The sequence below is a fragment of the Rutilus rutilus genome (assembly GCF_951802725.1).
Source record: "Rutilus rutilus genome assembly, contig: SCAFFOLD_59, whole genome shotgun sequence".
NCBI classification, from domain to species: Eukaryota; Metazoa; Chordata; class Actinopteri; order Cypriniformes; family Leuciscidae; genus Rutilus; species Rutilus rutilus.
Window position 1 is genome coordinate 52,216 of NW_028175471.1, and position 22,136 is coordinate 74,351.

Below are 22,136 nucleotides of genomic sequence, written 5' to 3' on the forward strand. Positions count from 1 at the left end.
AACTATTTTATTGGTTACAGAGAAATAGAAATAACTGCTACACATTTTGTATGTGTGTGAGAAAGAATGTGTCTATGAGTGTATCTAAGCCATTATTTGGAACCTAAAATTAACCGAATAAGAAAAAACTAACTTTAGTTTTAAAACTTAACAAAATTTAAATTAATCGTGATTTGCTATACATTAAGTTTAAAATATTGAGTCCCTGGTTAAATTATTTTGTTAACGCGACAGTAATTGTAGAACATTCCTATTTCCATGGCAAAGTGTGTGTCACGTGACACTTTTTGGGGCTACGTGCCTGTCATTTTTACAAAACGTAAATCCATCCATTTCTCCCGAAAGACATGTAAGTGAGTGGCTGGTGAACAGGGAGAAGACTTTATAGTTCCCTATAGGCTAAAATGTGTGTTTGTTGTAAAAAACAAAACAAAAAAAACAACATTATTTGGTTGAAAACTGTCTGAACGCGTGATAAATGACAACTGACAAGCGCTGCTGAACAGTGTAAACACTCTGGCTCAGTGCCAAAAGTGCGCAAGCAGTAATCAGCACTGTGATCATGCGGCAATGATAGTGATTACAACTCTGATCTGTGGTTTTAGAAGGTAGGTCAAGTCTCTCCAAGTCACAGGGCTCAAGTCCGAGTTGAGTCACAAGCCATCTTTGATTGTGTCAAGTCGAGTCGCATGACACACCCCTGCAAAATACCTCACAGATTATTTTTACAGCATGTTAAAATTGTTCCTTTTTGAGGGTGAGCAAAAACGTGTCGTTTTGTGTGTGTCCCTTAAATGCAAATGAGCTGTTGCTCCTGGCACAGAGGGCGGAGCTTCAAGAGCTTGTGAGTGTTAGCAGCTCCGATTACCTCATGCAGACAAGCACTAAAATGTCAGAAACTGTTCGGACAATGATGGAGAGACTCAAGAAGAAGATGTGACAACATGTAGAATGCAACAGGACATTAGTTGATGTTGCTGATGTGGAGTTAACTATCTTCAAGTATTTGAGTAGCATATTCTGCCATGCTAATCTATAAATCGCTTGTGTGGGAACTGTTGTAAGATGCCTACAGAGCGACACTGCATGTGAAAAGACGGATGTGACAGCTTGAGCAGACTCTCAAATGTGCTCTACTGCAAAAACTCTTCCTCTTCTCAACATGGACTGCATGTTCCCGGGGGCAGGGTTTATGTAAATTTTAGGGTTAGTGATGTCACTATCCCGGGAGGAATCTCGTGCAGTCCCTACCAGCCGTTTGTTGTAGTCGGTAGTCCTTAAAAAAAAACGTTTTCTTTAAAAGCAAATATCTTCCTTTGTTTTGAACTTTGAGCACTGTAACTTTGCAGATGTTGTTTATGCTCAAACAGCAACATTACACACTAACTAAAGTTAGAAAAGTGAAATCATAATCAACCACCGCTTAAGGCGTAAAGGCTCTGTGTGTCTTCCTGTATTAGAGGGGGTGGTCAGAGGTATGACATCACATCACTAAAACTATTTAAACCAACTAGCAGAATGAGACACCTCTAGAAACTTTGGGTTTCAGTTCCTTTTTTAAATTATTTTTACACAACATCCATGTCTCATGAGCCAGCATTCAGTCACAAAATATGTGTGAATTTGTGGGTTTAAGTGTTGCAGACTTTTGCACCAGTCACATTGAGCACAGAAGCTCCCTTGCATTCAATAGATGTGTCATGGTTAGTTAGTTAGTATAGTTATCGTTTTTTTGATGAGCATTGAAAAAAAGTGATCAAAAAGTACACAAGAATACATAATAAGCAATGAATGAGTGTGAAAATGCTAACATTTATCAATACAATCAAACAAACATTCATACATTACCTTTCCTTGTTTGATATGACCCTATAAACATTATTATTGAATTTGAGTTTATCAGCATATTTTTGTTTAATGGTTTCCATCCTCTTTGAACGAATGACAAACATAAGCACACATTGAACAAAGGCTGATTGGTAATATCTTGTCCTGTAGTGCTGCTGGGAGATCGTCAAGAGTACGTCACGTCACTAAGTGTTTAAGAGATCTCGCATAAAGGAAGACTTTTTCAAGAACTTCTGCTTTTCTTTGACTGCACTGCTCTGAGGTAAGCCTTGTCTCTTGTGATTTTTTAAAAGTATAAATCATAAGAAACATGTTGTAAACATTAAGTTAATGACAACACTTATTTATTTGATAAAGGGCAACACTTTATAAATATAGCTGCAAGCAGCCATTATCGGGGCAAAGTGCAAGAAGACGATAAGACATGCCAACATGGCTGGGAGTGTCAGACCAAATGCAACTATGAGCAATTAAAGACATTTTTAAGATGATCTTAGTCAAAATGGGTGAAAAAATCATATGTACAGTCACTAATAATGTGATTTCACGCTTTTCCACTACACAGTACCAGCTCGCCTCGCCTCGACTCGACTCGCCTTTGTTTGGTTTTCCACTGTGTAAAAGTTGTACCTGTACCTGCTTCCAGGTACTTTTTTTCGTATCACCTCCGGCGAGGTTCTAAGCGACCTAAGGCGAGCTGAGGCGATACTAAAATGTGACATGAAAACATGGCAGACTGCTGATTGGTCAGAGAGACAGCGCCAACGATTTCAATAGGAGCCTACACACATTCTGTGCTTGGCCCCTAAGAACGTTCAGTTATAAGTCACTTATAAGTTATTGGTTAATGATTAAAGGAGAAGTTCACTTTTAAAATGAAAATTCTGTCATCATATACTCACCCTCATGTTGTTTCAAACCTGTATGAATTTCTTTCTTCTGCTGAACAGAAAGGAAGATATTTAGAAGATTATCAGTAACCAGACAGTTTTTGGGTCCCAATGACTTCCATAGTATATTTTTTTCCTACTATGGAAGTCATTGGGACCCAAAACTGTCTGGTTACTGATAATTATAAATTAACTTATAAATTACAAAACATGATTATACATTCATAACTGATTAATAAGTGATATGCTAACATTTTATGAATGTTTTGTTAATTCAGTCTTGTCATTTATAAATAATAAGTTAATGAACTAATCACTTACAAAACATGAATATGCATTCATAATTGATTAATAAGTGGTAACATTTTATGAATTTTTTGTCAATTCAGTTATAAGTCATTTATAAATGATTAGTTAATGATGAGCGAATTATTTACAAAACATGACTATAACACGTTTCCGTGTGATGAATAGTTTACACTTTAGATTAGGGGATGCAGAAAGTGTTGTAAATGACTTGTATAGATATACAGATCATTTGAAACAGATCAGAAAGATCTACAAATGATCTGTAACACATTTACAAGTGATGAATAATTTACACTTTAGATTAGGGTAGGCAGAAAGCTTTGTAAATGATTTATTAATATGTTCACACATCATCTATAACAGGGGTTGAACACTTTGTAGTGTGTACTGCAGTGTACATGTTGACTGTGCACATGATGTGAGAATCGGTTCTGAGGTTCACGTTATCACTAGATCCACACACTCCACACAGAACACAAGTGTGTGCTGATGAGTGAAAGGATTTAACATAACTCGCGTCATTTATAAATGTTTATCCACTTCAAAAAAAATAAATGACTCTTCTTCAAAATACTGCTTTGGCATACCTGCATGTTTGTGCTTTTGAACACAGACCAGCTTACAACTTCACGATACATCAATAAATGATATACTAATCAATTACTAATGGTTTGTTTATCATTTGTTAATGATTAACCATTGTTTATTGAGATAATGATACTAAAACAATGTTGACATTTATAAGTGATTAATAATGTATCAACTAATAACTTAATAACCATCTACTAATGATCTGTCTGATTTACTTAATCATTTAAAATCTTTTAAGATGACTTACAACACATTTGTAAATCGATAACATATACATAATTTATGAACGTAGTCATTTTGTAAATGATTAGTTCATCATTAACTAATAATTTATAAATGACTGATAAATGAATTAATAAACAATCAAAACATTTTAGCATATCACTTATTAATCATTTATGAATGTTTATTCATGTTTTGTAAATGATTAGTTCATCTCTAATAACTACAAGTCACTTATAACTGAACGTTATTAACATAAAATGTTAGCTCACCGCTTATTACCCATGTTAGGGGTTAACAGTTTAGGACCCAAGGACCAGATGTTTGAAAGAAGACCCGGAGTCAGAATTATAAAAAAATTAAGAAAAGTTTTACTGAAGATAGTTTGCAGTTTCATCAGCAGAAGTCAGCTTCAAGACTCACACAGGAGTTTGTACAGTTACATTTACAAAGATCACAGCAGTTATATCATTTCCAAGGTCTAAGCTATACGTCATTGCTTACAGGTTGAATGATTCTCATTGGCTAAGAAATAGATAAACATAGTAATTTTCCACACATATACAGATAGATGGAAGCATATCTCCATCTGATTATGCAGCTGACACTCGGACCCTGAAGTCAGGCACGTCGTGACCTTCCAGGTCTCAGATTTGGGTTGCTGGGTGCCAGCATGTCTCGAACAACAACTCAGTCAATCTCCAACAATGCCAGTGGTTCCTTAGCCTGTAACCAAGAAGACTAACACACACACCGACACACAGCTTTTCCCAGGTTAGATTTGACCAGGTTCTAACTATACACAGGAGAGTCCTCTCAAAACATCAAGATAATGCGTTCTTTCTCAACGAGAGCTACACTTTAGTCTAAGTAAGGCTTTAAAGGGATAGTTCACGTTGAAATAAAATTTTGGTATGTTTGAGCTTACCTCAAGGGCATCCAAGATGTAGGTGTCTTTTTTTCAGCAGTAGTTTCAATTTTTATATTTTTAGGTCAGACCGTTCTTGTCTGTCAGTCATATAATGCAGGTCTATGGTCACTGTCTCAAAGAGCATGCACAGAGTCCAAATTAAAACAATTCCCTGTCGTCCAAATTAAACAATTCCCCATCGTAAGTACACATTGATGGCCTAAGACACGAAACGAGCGGTTTGTGTGAGAAAACGAACAGTATTTATATCGTTTTTACCTCTTACACACAGCCACGTCCAAGTGATCTGATCTGACGTGTACGCAGACTGGTGCATAGATATATACACTAGATGTCGCCTTGCCTACGGCAGTTCATTGGAACGAACGTCTTTAAGGTGACATCTAGTGTATATATCTATGCACCAGTCTGCGTACACGTCACACACCAGGATGCGCGCGCACCCTCAGATCACTTGGACGTGGCTGTGTATAAGAGGTAAAAACGATATAAATATGTTCGTTTTCTCACACAAACCGCTCGTTTCGTGTCTTAGGCCATCAATGTGTACTTACGATGGGGAATTTTTAATTTGGACGACGGGGAATTGTTTTAATTTGGACTCTGTGCATGCTCTTTGAGACAGTGACCATAGACCTGCATTAAATGACTGACAGACAAGAATGGTTTGACCTAAAAATATCACAATTGAAACTACTGCTGAAAAAAAGACACCTACATCTTGGATGCCCTTGAGGTAAGCTAAAACATACCAAAATTTAATTTCAAAGTCAACTATCCCTTTAACAAAGAAATGGTCCCTTAAACTATTGGCTTCAATGACCCCTATGTGTTTTAACATGTTGAAGACCTTTCTCAAACACAAAACATTTCCCTATTTAATTTCTTGAAGCCGGGCTAAATAAGCAAGCACTGCTACTGCATTCAGATATCAAATCCTGACATTAAAGAGTACATGAAAAGAACATTTCAGTAATCACACTGGTAACTTCTATAATAAAGTAAAATCTCAAGAGAAGTCATTCAACTCATTTGATATGTAGAAGGAAAAATATTGATTAATACCTTGATTATAATCACTCATTACATATACATTGAAGCTTCACTCAATTATGAACGAATAGTCATGTTTTGTAAATAAGTTCATCATTAACTCATAATTTACAAATGACTTATAACTGAATTAACAAAACAATCAATACATTTTAGCATATCACTTATTAATCATTTATGAACGTTTATTCATGTTTTGAAAAATTATTCATGTTTTGAAATATCATCATTAACTAATAACTACAAGTGACTTACAACTGAACGTTATTAAGATATTAATCATGGGAGAGTCTGCAGTGACTGTTAACTTTCTTTAAATCTCTTTAGTTAAACACAGTAATAACACACAAACTGAAGGTACAATTCATTGCTCACAGTTGTGGACAGAGAAAACTTTGTTGTGTTGTGGTTTTTTTTTTTTTTTTTTGCACACAAGTATATTTAGGTTATTTCCTGTTTGTGTCAGAGCTCCAGTGATGTCTGTGTTCCAGAACATGTCCGTCATCATCATCATCATCATCATCATCAGCTCTGTGTTTCTACACACTCACTCAGGTTGGTCCATATTACACTCAATTTATTTTTTATTTTAAACAATCACATTCAGCAGAACCACAACTGATATGATACACAAGAGATAAAATGCAGGCATGTGATTGGCAAAGGACAAAAAAAATGTATAGAGCAAAGACCGTTAAAGCATATGACGAGAAGACTTTAAATACAAGGCAAGGCAAGGCAAGTTTATTTATATAGCACATTTCATACACAGTGGCAATTCAAAGTGCTTTACATAGAAGAAATTAAAATAATAAAAAGAAATAAGAATAATTAAAACAGTTTAGAAAAATAAAATACAGTACAGTACAGTACAAACAGTCGGACGAACAGTGGCACAGTGCTCATTCAGTAAATGCATAGCTAAACAGAAGTGTTTTGCGTCTGGATTTGAATGTGACTACTGTAGGAGCACATCTGATCTCTTCTGGAAGCTGGTTCCAGCTGCGGCTGGCATAATAGCTAAAAGCAGATTCTCCATGCTTAGAGTGAACCTTTGGTATTTCTAGCTGATATGATCCTAATGATCTGAGTGATCTGTTGGGTTTATATTCAGTGAGCATATCTGCAATGTATTGAGGTCCTAGGCCATTGAATTATTTATATACCAGTAATAATACTTTAAAATCAATCCTAAATCTAACTGGGAGACAGAGTAAAGACCTGAGGACTGGTGTGATATGTTCATATTTTCTGGTTCTGCTCAGAATCCTGGCGGCAGCGTTCTGTACGAGCTGCAACTGTCTTATGGTCTTTTTGGGAAGGCCAGTGAGGAGTCCATTACAATAATCCACCCTGCTGGTGATGAAAGCATGCACAAGTTTCTCTAAGTCTTGTCTGGAAACTAAGCATCTAATTCTTGCAATATTTTTCAGATGATAGTATGCTGATTTAGTTATTGCTTTGACATGACTACTGAAACTAAGGTCTGACTCTAGTGTCACACCAAGATTCCTGACTTGATTTTTAGTTGTTTGACCCAGAGAGAACTTCATCTTTGTTTCCAAACGCAATGACTCCATTTTTTTGTCTTTGTTTAACTGAAGAAAGTTTTGGCACATCCAACTGTTGACTTCATTAATGCATTGGCACAGGGAGTCAATGGGGCTGTAATTGTTAGGCGATAGGGCTAAGTAGATCTGTGTGTCGTCTGCATAGCATGTGGTAAGCAATTTGGTTCTTTCTCATTATGTGGCTCATTGGGAGCATATACAGGTTGAACAGGAGTGGCGCAATAATTGATCCTTGAGGGACTCCGCATGTCATGGATGTCCACTCAGACTTATGGTCTCCTATACTCACATAATAACCTCTCCCATCTAAGTATGACCTAAACCATTTTAGGACTATCCCAGAAAGCCCCACCTAGTTTTCCAGCCTGTCAAGAAGTATGTTGTGATCGACAGTGTCAAATGCAGCACTGAGGTCGAGTAGTACCAGCACTGATAATTTGCTTATATCAGTATTTAAGCGAATATCGTTTATTATCTTTATGAGCGCTGTCCTTGGCAAGGCAAGGAAATACAGGGCACAAGTCATATGTCATAATTACTTTTATGGTGCTGTTTTGTCCTTTTTGGAGCTTGACTTTCCTATATCAGTGTACTCTTTTGTTGTAAGCAAGAGCAGAGTGAAAATAATCTTTAAAATCTATATTTTACAGTATTTCACAATTGCTAAGACACATTTCTTGAAACCTTCACCCATATTCTCAAAACTTTAAACACAAAACCCAGTCTTTAAACTACATTCACAAAACCCCTGACTCTTCTGGCCAAATCAAACACTTGCCTCAAAACCATTTGTTCTGTGCTCAAAATCAAACAATGCTTATAAAACATAAACACAGCCAGTCAATATATAAACACTCATCAGCATTCATTAGACACTACATCAAAAAATTGAGAACACAGCATCAAGGGCATGTAGTTATAGAGAATTTTTTTTTGCATTGCATATAGAAAATAATTTTGCCATAAATAAAAGTAAATAATTCACAACTCAGTACAGCAAATATATTGCATACTGTAAGTACTGCAAGTAATACAGTATTGAATGTCTGTATTTTCAGTATAAAAAAAGTAAGCCCAAAGACAACTCTAAATGAAAAGCGTATTACACAAAATATTGTGCAATTGCAAAATCAAAGTCAATGAGAGACTCATTCTGCCTCAGCATCCCGTCTTTGTGCTGGGTCCGGCCAGAGGACTTTCGTCCACATCACATGCAATGTTGTCCCTTTCTAGGCAACTGGGGAAGAACCCTCTCGTGTGCCGGATCCAGCCTTGACAACACTCCACACCTATGCCACCGCAGGCCAATTCCATTGCCTATAAAAGATTTACCCTTGTATATGGGTAACGGTCATAGACCTTCCATCGCCACGCAGAGAAAAACTCTTCTACTGGGTTGAGGAAAGGGCTGTATGGTGGAAGGCAAACATTCATGAATCGCTGGTTGATGTTGAACCACTCACGTATTCGGACACCACGGTGAAAGCTGACATTGTCCCAAACCACAACATAGACAGGATGCACTGCCTGCTGATGATCCTGCGGCTCACGTTCAAACAAAACATCCCGAAGACCACCCAGAAATGTAAGAAGATGGTCAGTGTTATATGGCCCCAGGGTTGCATGATGGTGGAGAACCCCCCCATTGCTTATGGTTGCACATAGGGTGACATTGCCACCACGCTGGCCAGGGACTTCCACAATGGCACGCTGGCCAATTATGTTCCAGCCTCTCCTTCTCCTCTTCGCCAGATTGAACCCTGCTTAATCTACAAAAATGTATTCATGGGGCCTTTTCATGGCATCCATTTCAAACACCCATATAAAAGAGATAAATAAATAGTTTAGTAAGTGTTACAGAAAGACATACTTCTGCAAAAGTGTATTTATATGCACTCCTGATTTACATACACTACAATATAGAGCAGTTACAGTAACAGTATAGGACAATAACTGTTGGCTAGAAACTTGTACTGTAAGCATCAGTGCTGAAAGTGTACACTTACTTGCACATACTGATATCGTAGATCTTTGACGCTTTCTGAATTGCGCTCAAAGGGTACTCTGTACACTTGCTTCATGCGTACCCTGTTGCAATGGAGGACACGGGAAATGTGTCTGACACTGTTGATTCCTTCAAAGTTTACATGGTCTTCTACAACTCTTTGCTGTATTTCACGCAGTCGGGTGGCATTGTTTTGACGGACCATATCAACAATGAGAGCTTCTTGCTGTTCGGAGAAGGAGTCCTTCCACCCTCATTTGGTAATCTTGCAATTCTACAAAAGGGAAAATGCTCTTAATGTATACATACAGTAACAATAGTAATGGACATCACATTCATATGTAAAATGTATTGTAAAACTTTTTTTCTTTTTTCCCCAGTCCCCTGACAAACTGATGTACTGTATCAAATGTATACAGTAAACTTTCAGCCGCACAAATTAGAAAACCAATACATTTACCTGTTCTCTTCTCTGAATGTCCTGATTATGGTGGCCACAGAGAATCTGCTCAAATTGGGTTGTACTCTTTGTCCTGCTTCCCTCATTGTCATTCCATGAACAAGAACATGGTCTATCACAGTTGCCCTAATTTGATCTGAAATTACTATTCTTGGTCTTGCTCTTTGTTGTCCTTGTACTCTTCCTCCTTGTCCACCACTTCTTACACGAACTCTTCCTCCTCTGCCTCTCACATTGTTTCCATCCATTGTTGGAATCAACATTCAACGTACCTGGGTCCCCTGTGTACTCTGAACTGGCTTATATTCTAGACAACTGATTTGATCACATCATTAGAAACAAGTGTGAACAATTTTGAGTTGTTGTGTGTAAACGATGACAGCTGTGTTGTAGTTGTGTTTAACTTTTGCCACATGTATTTACCATTTTGCAACACAGTGAAAAATGTGTTTTAGTGAGTGAGAATGTGTTTAGAGTTTTGCAAAAAGAGTGGATGAGATTTGCAAACAGTAGGCGTTTCTCAATGTCAAGGAAGGATCCTCGGAAGCCAGAATTTCGAGGATGCTACGTCATCGACATCCGTCGAAGGACTGTTCCAATGTCGAGGATTCTCGGAATTTCCACCAAGGACTGAGTCCTTCGTTCGAAAAATATCCCATATACAGGAAAGGATGCATATGTGTAGCCTTCGCGCTCTTTGCACTCTCAAATCACCCACAATCCTATGCGCGCAGCTTTGCTATCTTGTTCAAAAAATTCAAAATGTTGGACGTTAACGGAGTCGGAGCGTTAACGGATCAATATGCTTTCAAATGTAAATATATTTACGTTACCAAACATTTGTTTTAAAAAATAATTACATCCATTATGTTATGGGTCAAATTGACCCGCACTGTTTAAACACACTTAACAGTCAAATAATCAATATGATTAAAAAGGAGTTTATTGATTTAAAAACGATTATATTGCCTGAGTGAACAGAACTGCGTCCATAGCAACGCTCTGTTTTTCATTTTCACTGACGTAATGACGCACTGACGTGCACTTGCTAGCCTGTTCCATTTACGTGTTCTCCGAATGCTAAAGAGGAGCCTCGCCTAGCCTCTGAAGGAAGTGACTTGGAAGGACCAGTCCTGCCAAGGAAGTATCCTTGACATTGAGAAACACTTAACTACCTGAACTTGTTTAAGGTTTTGCCTACAGAGTGACTGATTCGACAAATGGGTTTAGGCCACTGAGCATTGGGTTCAGAGAATGGGGTTTAGTGTTTTAGCAATTGTGAAATACTGTAAGAAAATATAAATATTTGACCTCTCTAAGGTTTAAATTATAATGCACTAATGTGTTTTTATGTTTCAGCTGATGGTGATATCTACTCTGCAGTGATGCCTCAGACAGTAACAGCTCTGACAGGCTCTTGTGTGCAGATTCCTTGTACATTCACCATCTCCAATTTTGAGGACAAACGTAACAAGACAAAATATATTAATGGGATCTGGCTAAAAAATAAATCACATTTTGCTGATGACGACAGTTGTATAGCTTTTAATAGCAGCAAAAACATCATAAGAGGATTTAGTGACATACAGATGACTGGAAATCTCAGTGAGAGGAACTGCACAACTGTCTTCTATAACATCATGATGAATCATTCAGATTTTTACTACTTCAGACTGGAAATGGAGCCAAATGTGTTCAAAGCAACGTTTAACCACAATGATTCAAGAAAGACTGTGAGCATCACTGTCAAAGGTAAACGTCATCTCTGTTGTCTTTAACATACAGGTTCTTTCCTTCACTTGTAAGTCACTTGATAAATTTAATAAATGAATACATTTAAATGTAAATATTATTTACATAATTAACTTACATCACTAATAACAGCTTCTTAATGATGAGCTACAAACATTTATTTCTGTAGATTCACCACAACCTCCTGAACTTAAACCCACTGATCTGAAAGCAGTGATGGAGAACACAACAGTCAGTCTGAGCTGCTCTGCTGAAGCCCCCTGTCCCAAACAACCTCCTACAATATCCTGGTCCAACATCCCTGAATCTGCCCACATTACAACACAGTTACAGGAGAAACCTAATAAAACCCAGTCAGTGTTTTCAAACATGACCTTCAAAGCTTCATACATGGATCACAGAAAGAACATCTCCTGTAATGTTACATATCCAAGAAAAACATCTAAAGACTCAACTGTGGAGACCACCGTAATGCTACGAGTCCTGTGTAAGAGATTAGACTGCTTACTTCCTTTAACATAGCCCTGTGTGTACTTAAACGCACAAAGTGCTGCTTAAACAGTATTTGGTGATTAGCTTCCTAGAAATGTCTAATGCACAGGTGTTTTAATGCTTTTCCTATTTATGTGCTTGTGTTTCTGTCAAAGTTTCTCCAAAAGAAACTCGCATCACCGTCGATCCATCTGCTTCAGTCTCTGTTAACACTAATGTAACTTTGACCTGCAAAAGCAAAGCCAGTCCATCAAGAGAAATGAACTACACCTGGTACAAACGTGGACAGGAGATGCCAATAGCTCAGGGAAAGCAGATTACCTTCACTGGAACTCAAAATAATGCAGGATGGTATTCCTGCACTGCTCAGAATAAACTTGGAAAACAGTCATCGTCAGAGATCCAGCTCACAGTTGAAGGTGAGTTAACACAGTCTACATGTAAAAAACAAGGTCATTTACAGATTTAAGGCAATGAAGATTATACTGAAATACAACATTCTGGTGGAATTACAAGTGTTTCACATCCTATAGGACAAGATGGACACTTTATGCCTCTGATTGCTGGTTGTGTGGGAGGAATCGTGGCAGTTCTCATGCTCTCTGCTCTTGGGTTTTGTGCAAGGTAAATTAAGTAACACTTTCAGTTACTTAATCATCGCTGATGTCATTTTGAAAGAGCCAGTTTTAAGATGTACTCAGCATTGTGCTTGTGTTAGTTTAAGCCTCATTCACTGTTATGAGAGTTGCTAGTGTTTGACTTCATACAGTGATCAGATCAGCTATTAAAGCACTTCTGTTTAAGCAGCATTTTGTGTATTTAAGTACACACAGGGCTTTGTTAAAGGAAGTAAGCAGTCTAATCTCTTACACAGGACTTGTAGCATCACGGTGGTCTCCACAGTTGAGTCTTTAGATGTTTTTCTTGGATATGTAGCAGTGCAGGAGATGTTCTTTCTGTGATCCATGTATGAAGCTTTGAAGGTCATGTGTGAAAACACTGACTGGGTTTTATCAGGTTTCTCCTGTAACTGTGTTGTAATGTGGGCAGATTCAGGGATGTTGGACCAGGATATTGTAGGAGGTTGTTTGGGACAGGGGGCTTCAGCAGAGCAGCTCAGACTGACTGTTGTGTTCTCCATCACTGCTTTCAGATCAGTGGGTTTAAGTTCAGGAGGTTGTGGTAAATCTACAGAAATAAATGATTGTAGCTCATCATTAAGAAGCTGTTCTTAGTGATGTTTGTTAAATAATATTTACATTTAAATGTATTCATTTATTAAAATGATCAGTTTTCAGTTTAATTATTAATTTCCTCTCACAGGACCAGAATAAAGACACACAGGGGAGACATTGTTGGAGACAAAGATTCCTTGCATCAGGTTTGTGAGCTATAAAGCAGATGCTCAGTGCTGGTCCTGCACATTCTGTATGCCTCTCTTAATAATATCTTTCTAATACATTTACATTTACATTTAGTCATTTAGCAGACGCTTTTGTCCAAAAAGCATCTTACAAATTGGGACCAAATTAAGCGAGTCATCGTGAAGAGGCAAAAACAATGCAATAAGTGCTCAAAATACGAAGTTCAGGCATTGTTCAGAGTAGCATAAGCCCGACAAGCGAGGATTTAAAGGAAAAGGAAATTCATTTTTTTTATGAGGTTAAGTGCTCACGGAAGAGATAGGTTTTCAGTTGTCAGTTGTTAATACAAATCTAATAGAACTAAATTCAATTCATTTTCAAATTAAATCGCATAGTTCAGTCATGAAACTCTAGATGGTGCAGGCTGATAGGTCATTTACATGCAATTTCTAGAAAACACAATTTACTACAGAAGCACAAACTGATTGGCCTTGAGCTTGCTAGCTTGCTCAACATTTAAATTGTCTGGTATACACCTTATTTTGCAAGGTGGAAGTAAGCTATTTCCTGTGAATGTACAAGACTTCTAATTCATAAATAGCAAGAAGAATAACAAAGTGCAGTAAACGGTAACTTTTTTATTCATATATAGCATGTCTATGTATCTATTAGCAGTAGCAAGTTCATACTCTACAGCAGTAGCAGTGTGCTTAGCAGTCAGTTAAAACTAAATACATTAACATAGTCATAACCATTAACTATTCCTAGAGTTGTCATGTTTGAAATGCTGGTATATATACACCAAATGTTTTTGTTTAAATTTTTAGGCACAGGATGAAACTATTGACAGGAATTCCACATATGATGATGTCCACACCGTAACCACCCAGGACAACAAGATCTCTGATGATTATAGTGTGTGTGAGTTCATGACTCAGACTGACCACAATACAAGAAAAGACCAAACCGAAGGAGACAACCATGAAAGAGGTTCAGATGTAGTATATGCTCAGGTCCACATGATACACAAAAAAACAAAAGCCATCAGTGTTGTGCCAGAGGACATTTATGCTCAAGTGAAAAATAAATAAAAAATTCATCTCACAGCAAAAAAAGACAGTTTTATTTATGCTTATATATGCTAAGCTATATGTCTTCTCATGTTAACAAATATATTCCTCTTTTAGCTTTATATTTTCTGATGAATAAAAGTATATCATTAAAGGGATAGTTCACCCAAAAATTAAAATTCTATCATTGTTTACTCACCCTCAAGTTGTTCCAAACCTGTATGAGTTTCTTTGTTCTGCTGAACACAAAGGAAGATATTTGGAAGAATGTTTGTAACCAAACAGATCTCGGTCCCCATTGACTACCATAGTATATTTTTTTCCTACTATGGAAGTCAATGGGGACCGAGATCTGTTGATCACAAACGTTCTTCCAAATATCTTCCTTTGTGTTCAGCAGAACAAAGAAACTCATACAGGTTTGGAACAACTTGAGGGTGAGTAAATGATGACAGAATTTTCATTTTTGGGTGAACTATCCCTTTAAAAACAATGAGTGACTGCATTTCTCTCTATTTTCATAGGGTGGGGGGTGGGGTGTTCTGTTGTTGCATTGCTTTAAAGAAATTATACTTCCTAGTAGAGATGTGCTATATAGGCCTATTTCAGAAAGGCTTTGTTTTTTTAACTGTTAACGTCCTATTAGTTAAATCAGTCAGTTACAGTTTTTTTTACGATTGCTATGACAGATTTTTCAATACTTTTAACAATTTTCCAAAACTCTTAACACAGTTAGCACTACATCCGTCTGTGTAAGCTATACTATTAACACATTTCTTGTTGCTTTAACACAAAATGCATACAATTAACACAAATTTAAAATGCTTGAACTTCTTTTACACACAAGCTAAAACAAGACCAAAACAATGGATTTTTACTGCCAAATTTACCAATGCTTTAACACTGTATGTCAGAACAGATAACACCATGCTCTAAACCTAACCTTACAGGCTAAAGTCAAGGTAAACAGCTTTATTGTGAATTGAAACACATATATATCCCCTGTATTTTATTCTATTGTTACTGAGAAACAGCTGATTGAATAATGCAAATAGATAATTAGAAGATGACTCTTTTTTTTATTCTTCTGGTGCTTTTTCTGTTCGTATATTTTGTATTTTCACATAATAAATGGCAGCTATATTGCATATTTTTGTTATCTTGCAGTAATGTCCTTTTGCAAATAAAGTCTTTATTGCAGCAATTCTGTCTCTGTCTTCGTTTTTTCATTACTGTAACCGTACATTCTATAAAGCACTCTGAGATGGGTCTTTTTTATTGAATTTCTGCAGCAAAAGACCTAAACCCAACAAAACAAAAATGTAGAGAGGCTTCAAAAGAAACTGCAGTGCAAAACACAATCTATGATCAATACAATATGCTGTCTGTTGTATAAGGGCATACCTGACACATATAAAACAATGCAGTTTCTGTAATTCCATCTGATGTTATAGTTTTTTACAATGGCTATGACAGTTTTTTCAATACATTTAACAAGTTTCCTAAACTCTTAACGCACCAACACACACAATTGGCAAAACGGTTAATTTCATGCTCAAAATCACACATTGTAAACTAAACTCCAAAACTAATTTTCAAATTACAATAATACACTAACACAATACACACTGTAAAAAATATCTAACCTCCCTAACTCAAAATTTTCTAGTGACTGATAACATCTAAATTTTTCAATTGGCCCAAGTGAAATTCTATGTCTACCAAAACACTGCAAACATGTCTCAAAATCAAATAATTATTCAAAACACTAACACATGTTCTCTTCCAACAGGAACATTTAATCAATCATAACACAATGACAAATAAAACACTATCATCAGCTGAAATTACAGAAACTGCATTATTTTATGTGTCAGGTATTCCCTTATACAACAGACAGTATATCTATCTATAAATTACAGAAACGTATGTCTGTCTGTCTGTCTGTGTGTGTGTGTGTGTGTGTGTGTGTGTGTGTGTGTGTGTGTCTGTTAACCGCATATCTCTCGAACCGTTAGTCCGATGGATTTCAATCTCGACATGTGTCTCGCTACGGGCACGAGTAAGTGCAGTGCCAAGTTTGACGTTGTTTGGATGAGAAATGCAAAAGATATTGTTAAAGGTGCTGTATGTAACTTTTCTACTAAAATGAATCCTTTTTTTATTGCCTGTGTGAGAAGGGGTTGTAATCTCACATTAAAATGATCCACTTTGCGGGTTTTGCTATTACCTCAGCTCAGAAGTCAGAAAGCAAGTATTCTTATTTTTATGTGAAGGTGCCGGGTGACGTGACCTGCACGCGCGCTCCCGAGCCGCCTCGTCTAGCCTACTGACTTTGAACTCAACAGCGACGACACTGCAACTTATGACATGGACTTATGACTTATGCAACTTATGACATGTCTGATAACACTAAGAAACGACCTGCTCCCAGCACAACACAGACTCCAACACAAACTCCACATATTGATAAAAAACAAAAACAAAGTTTTTTTCTGCTGAAGCTTGTAAGGCCAGACGTGAATCGGATGAACTTCGGGTGAAAAAACACGGCTCAACATCGGCAGGGCATTTGAATCATGGAGAAACCTTATCTACAAACCTAGAATGTATTTCCTGAAGAAAATGTGAAGTGGTGCTTGCAGTGGCAAAATTCGGCACGGTTGATAGGGTTCCATACTTATCATGGTAGGAGCATGGAGCATTAGTTCAACGTCAAGCTGATAAAAGTAGCCTATTATTGTGACGTTGCAGTGGGAGTTTACCTTAGTTTCCAGCATGTTGTGTGATGCTTTCTCCGGTGTGTTGCGTCTCAGTCTGAAAGGTACCCACACAGTGCTCGCTCATAAATTCGAACACGCGCTTGTAAACTTATTGGTTGCAATCTGAAACATCACCGCTAGAGGTCGCTGAAAACGTACTCGGTTCCTAACGTAACCTCGGTTCTCTCTAGAAGAGGGAACGAGTACTGCGTAAGATATCTTACGCTAGGGGAAAATCCTTTTTCCGCAAGATATTGAAGCCAAAAATTATCCTTAATTTTGTAATAATGCAAAACGCGTTGCGGCAGCATGCAGACATAGGCGAGACAGCTCGCGCGCCTATTGGCTGCTCTGCGGCAACTGCAGCAGCCTATCGAGCGAGGCCTGGCGTGACGCCAGACCCAATCAGGGCACTTCGCGCCCGCTGCGTCACGTCCCGCCGAAATGGGCGTGGTCTAGGCCTATAAATACCGCTCGCAGGCAGCTATTATTTGGTTTTTCATCATCGAAGCAACCAGAGCGTGTGCATGCACGGCAAGATACGCAGTACTCGTTCCCTCTTCTAGAGAGAACCGAGGTTACGTTAGTAACCGAGTACGTTCTCTTACGAGAGGTCTCTCGTACTGCGTAAGATATCTTACGCTAGGGGACCCAATGCAAAACGCCGTGCATGCTGAGATCTGACACCAAAGACCCAAGGGCGAAAGCCCGGGGTACATATAGTGCACAATCACTCAGGGAACTCACAGGGAGTCCAGGAAGAGGGAGGGGCGAAGCCGCACTCTTCCACATATGGTAGCGTCGCTGAGACGCGAATTTCATCATACAGACAAGGCGGGGTACGGCCTGAACTGATGGGGGAATGTGGGTCTTACACAGTTTGCCCAGGCACATCTCGTGCTGCTACTGTTTTACTGTCGAACATTGAGCTGTGCTCAGTAGACGCAGCATTCTGAGCTGACGCATCAGGTCAGATAATACTGGTAAACTTAGACCGACAGCAGTCTGGCCTGCAGGGCGGGAACCTCTAGGTTATAAAACCTTATAAATGTAGACGGGGAGGCCCAGCCTGCCGCCATACAAATATCTTGCAAGGCAATCCCACTTGACCAGGCCCACGAAGAGGCCATGCCTCTCGTGGAGTGCGCTCTGACACCCAACGGGCACTGCATGCCCTTGGAGGCGTATGCCAGCGCTATAGCATCAACTATCCATCTGGATAGGCTCTGTTTCGACGCGGCTAGTCCCTTAGAACGTCCGCTAAACGAAACAAAGAGCTGCTCCGTCTGTCTGAAACCAGACGAGCGAGACACATAAGCTCGTAATGCCCTGACTGGGCAGAGGAGGCTCGCGTCTCTATCCTCATCAAGGACCGGTAGGGCTGACAGGGAAATAACCTGCGCCCTAAACAGTGTGTTGAGGGATTTCGGAACATAACCGTGCTTAGGTTTGAGTATAACTTTTGAGTCATTAGGCCCAAACTCCATGCACGCCGCGCTCACAGAGAGCGCGTGCAGATCCCCTATGCGCTTCACCGAAGCGAGAGCCAGCAAAAACACCGTCTTAAAAGACAGGTGTTTCAAATCGATTGACTGTAAAGGCTCAAATGGCGCACCTTTCATGGCTTCCAGAACCGTAGAAAGGTCCCATACGGGGACTGAGGGAGGTCTGGGAGGATTCAGTCTCTTAGCCCCTCTAAGGAAGCGGATGACTAAATCGTTCCTTCCTATTGACTGACCAAGCGTTGTTTCTGAGAACGCTGCTATAGCCGCCACATAAACTTTGAGCGTGGAGGGGGCCCTGCCCCCATCCAACAGCTCTTGTAGGAAGGAAAGCACCTCCGCCACACCACAGTCTGTGGGTGACACACCACGGGCTGTGCACCAGCCCGAAAACACTGACCATTTCGAGGAATAGAGTCGTCTCGTAGACGGAGCTCTAGCCTGCGTGATCGTGTTTAATACTCCTTCAGGGAGTCCAACATTGGACATTCAACATACCCGTTGATGGCCCAGACATGAAGGGACCACAGTTCCGGGTGAGGATGCCAGATCGAACCGTGGGCCTGTGAGAGGAGGTCTCTCCTCACTGGTACTGGCCACGGGGCAGTACTTGCTAACTGCATCACGACTGGGAACCAAGGTTGGTTTTTCCAGAACGGTGCCACCAGCAGTACTGAGCATCCTTCTTCCCTGATCCGTTCTATCACCTGAGGCAGGAGAGAGACGGGGGGAAAAGCATAGAGCGGGCGGCGGGGCCACACATGGGCCAGCGCGCTCCTGCTCTTTGAGAAAAATTCCTGACAGTGAGCGTTTTCTTGAGACGCAAACAGGTCTACTTCCGCTCTGCCGAATTTCTTCCACAGCAGTTGGACTGTCTGTGGGTGTAGGGACCACTCGCCTGCCGGAACATTGTTCCTGGACAGTCTGTCCGGTCCTATGTTCAGGAGCCCTGGCACGTGCGCTGCTCTGAGCGAGCCAGCCTGTACAGGTTCTTGGACCTGAGGCCGCCCTGGCGATTTATGTAGGACACCACAGACATGTTGTCCGAACGGACCAAGACGTGGCGTCCTTTTATCTGGGGACAAAAACGCGTCAGCGCGTTGTCTACTGCCAGCATTTCGAGGCAGTTTATGTGCAGGAGCTTCTCCCGTTCCGACCACTGGCCGAAGAACGGTCTGCCCTCGAGCAGCGCTCCCCATCCCGAGGTGGACGCGTCCGTGGACACCACTTTCACCCTCGAGGAAGTCCCCAGGCTTACACCTAATTGGTACCAGTCGTTCGCTCTCCAAGGTTTCAGAGCTGTGACGCACTTCTGATTGACCCTGAGGCGAAGCGAACCGGATGCCCACGCTCTGCGTGGGACTCGCGCTTTCAGCCAAAACTGCAGCGGGCGCATGCGGAGCAGGCCCAGCTGGAGCACTGACGATGCTGAGGCCATGAGACCTAGCATCTTCTGAAATTTCTTGAGTGGGACAGACGCGCCGCAGCGAAACGCGTTCGCTGTGCGCTGAATGTCTACCGCGCGCTGTGGTGATAGTCGCGCTATCATGGACAGCGAGTCCAATTCTGTGCCCAGGAAAGATATCTTCTGACTGGGTAACAGAGAGCTCTTCGCCCAATTGACACTGAGACCCAAATCCTCGAGGTGATCGAGTAAAATGGTCGTGTGTTCCATGAGCACTGCGCGAGATTGCGCTAGAATCAGCCAGTCGTCCAAATAGTTCAGCACTCGTATGCCTCTCATTCTGAGGGGTGCGAGCGCCGCGTCCATGCACTTCGTAAATGTACGGGGTGCCAGGGACAAACCGAATGGCAGGACTGTGTACTGATATGCCTGGCCCTCGAAGGCGAATCTCAAATATCACCTGTGACGTGACGCTATCTGTATTTGAAAATACGCGTCTTTCAGATCTATTGACACAAACCAATCTCCTTGGCGAATCTGCACAAGGATTTGTCTGGTCGTGAGCATCCTGAACTGTCGCTTCACAAGCACTTTGTTCAGTTGCCTTAGATCTAGTATGGGTCTGAGACCACCGTCTTTTTTCGGTACCAGGAAGTATCTGCTGTATAGCCCTCCTTCGCTCTGAACTTGAGAGAGAGGCTCTATGGCCCCTTTGCTCAATAGTTTCGTCACTTCGGCTCGAAGTAAATGTGCTACTTCTGTTTTTACCGTGGTCTCGACGCGCGCCACATAGCGGCGAGGGCGTCGGCGAAACTGCAGCGAATAGCCTCTTTTTATAATGTTCAGCACCCACTTCGAAACCCCGGGCAGCTTTGCCCATGCGTCTACATGGATAGCTAGGGGTTGAATACGAAGCGCGCTCCGCTCACTCAGCGATGGAGAGGCTTCGGCGTGCTGCAACACAAGCATCGCGCTCGTGACATTTGAGGCATGGGGCGCGCTGATAACAGCGGGCAGATTGCCCGCGCTCGACTCCTCTGCGGTGGTCAGCCGCGAGGGGGAGGGCTGGGCGGTTCCCGTGGGAACTGTCATGTCTGTGTGTAGATGTGGGCGCGGGACAGCGGGCACATTTATCACACCGAAAACATCGTTCGCTTGCGTGAAGCGAGTGCACGTTGGTTTCGTTTTTACAGAAACCGTGAGACATGCACAACGCGGTGTTAGTGGGCACTGGGTAGTGGGCACTTTCACCATGTTTGAAGCGCAACCGATCTGAGTCGGTTTTATGTGCGCGAGCCCTGTGTGACAGGCTGTGCTTGTGTGTAGGGATGGGCACTGGGCAGTGGGCATTCTTACTACACATGAAACACCATCGGCCGTAGCCGGGACACCAGAAAATACACTCTTTTGGGGATTTATCTGGGTAGCCGTGAAAACGGCATTTGTGTGCAGGCAAGCGGGTGACAGAACCGACTTGTTGGCTGCAGAAAACACTGGAACAGTCACATTTGCTGGAACTGGACGAGCGAATAACTTTGGTGTGAGTCTGGCCGCAGCGGGACTCAAACACCGTCGTTTTCCTAGCTGTGCTAGGACGACTTCGGGGCCTTGGGCTTCACCGTAATCCTAGGTCGCGGGCCACGTGCAGCGGGGCGGCGACCGGATGAGCGGGAGCGCGGTCTCGCGCTTCGGGCCTGGCGGCGCTGTGAAGTGGAGGCAGTGGACGGTGGCTGTGGCTGTGAGCTCTGAGCAGACGGTTTCGCACGGCCTGCTGCAGAGCTGGAGCGCTTCGGGAGGAAGTGCTTCATAGCCTGTGACGCTTTCTGTACCTCTGCGAATCTCTCCGCGAAATCCTTGACGGAGGATCCAAAGAGGCCTGTGGCGGAAAGCGGGGCGTCGAGGAACGCGG

The 22,136-nt window shown here is 40.9% G+C and overlaps 1 protein-coding gene across 1 annotated transcript; it reads left to right on the top strand.

The window, feature by feature from the left end:
* The first annotated feature begins 1,997 nt into the window (after nt 1-1,997).
* On the top strand, nt 1,998-14,721 carry LOC311285720 (sialic acid-binding Ig-like lectin 13). Its single transcript, XM_084435758.1, has 8 exons — nt 1,998-2,110; nt 6,311-6,399; nt 11,240-11,632; nt 11,802-12,119; nt 12,280-12,543; nt 12,658-12,748; nt 13,448-13,505; nt 14,316-14,721. The coding sequence occupies exons 2-8, from the start codon at nt 6,321-6,323 to the stop codon at nt 14,577-14,579; spliced, it is 1,467 nt and encodes a 488-aa protein (XP_084291884.1). The 5' UTR covers nt 1,998-2,110; nt 6,311-6,320; the 3' UTR covers nt 14,580-14,721.
* The last annotated feature ends 7,415 nt before the right edge of the window (nt 14,722-22,136 follow it).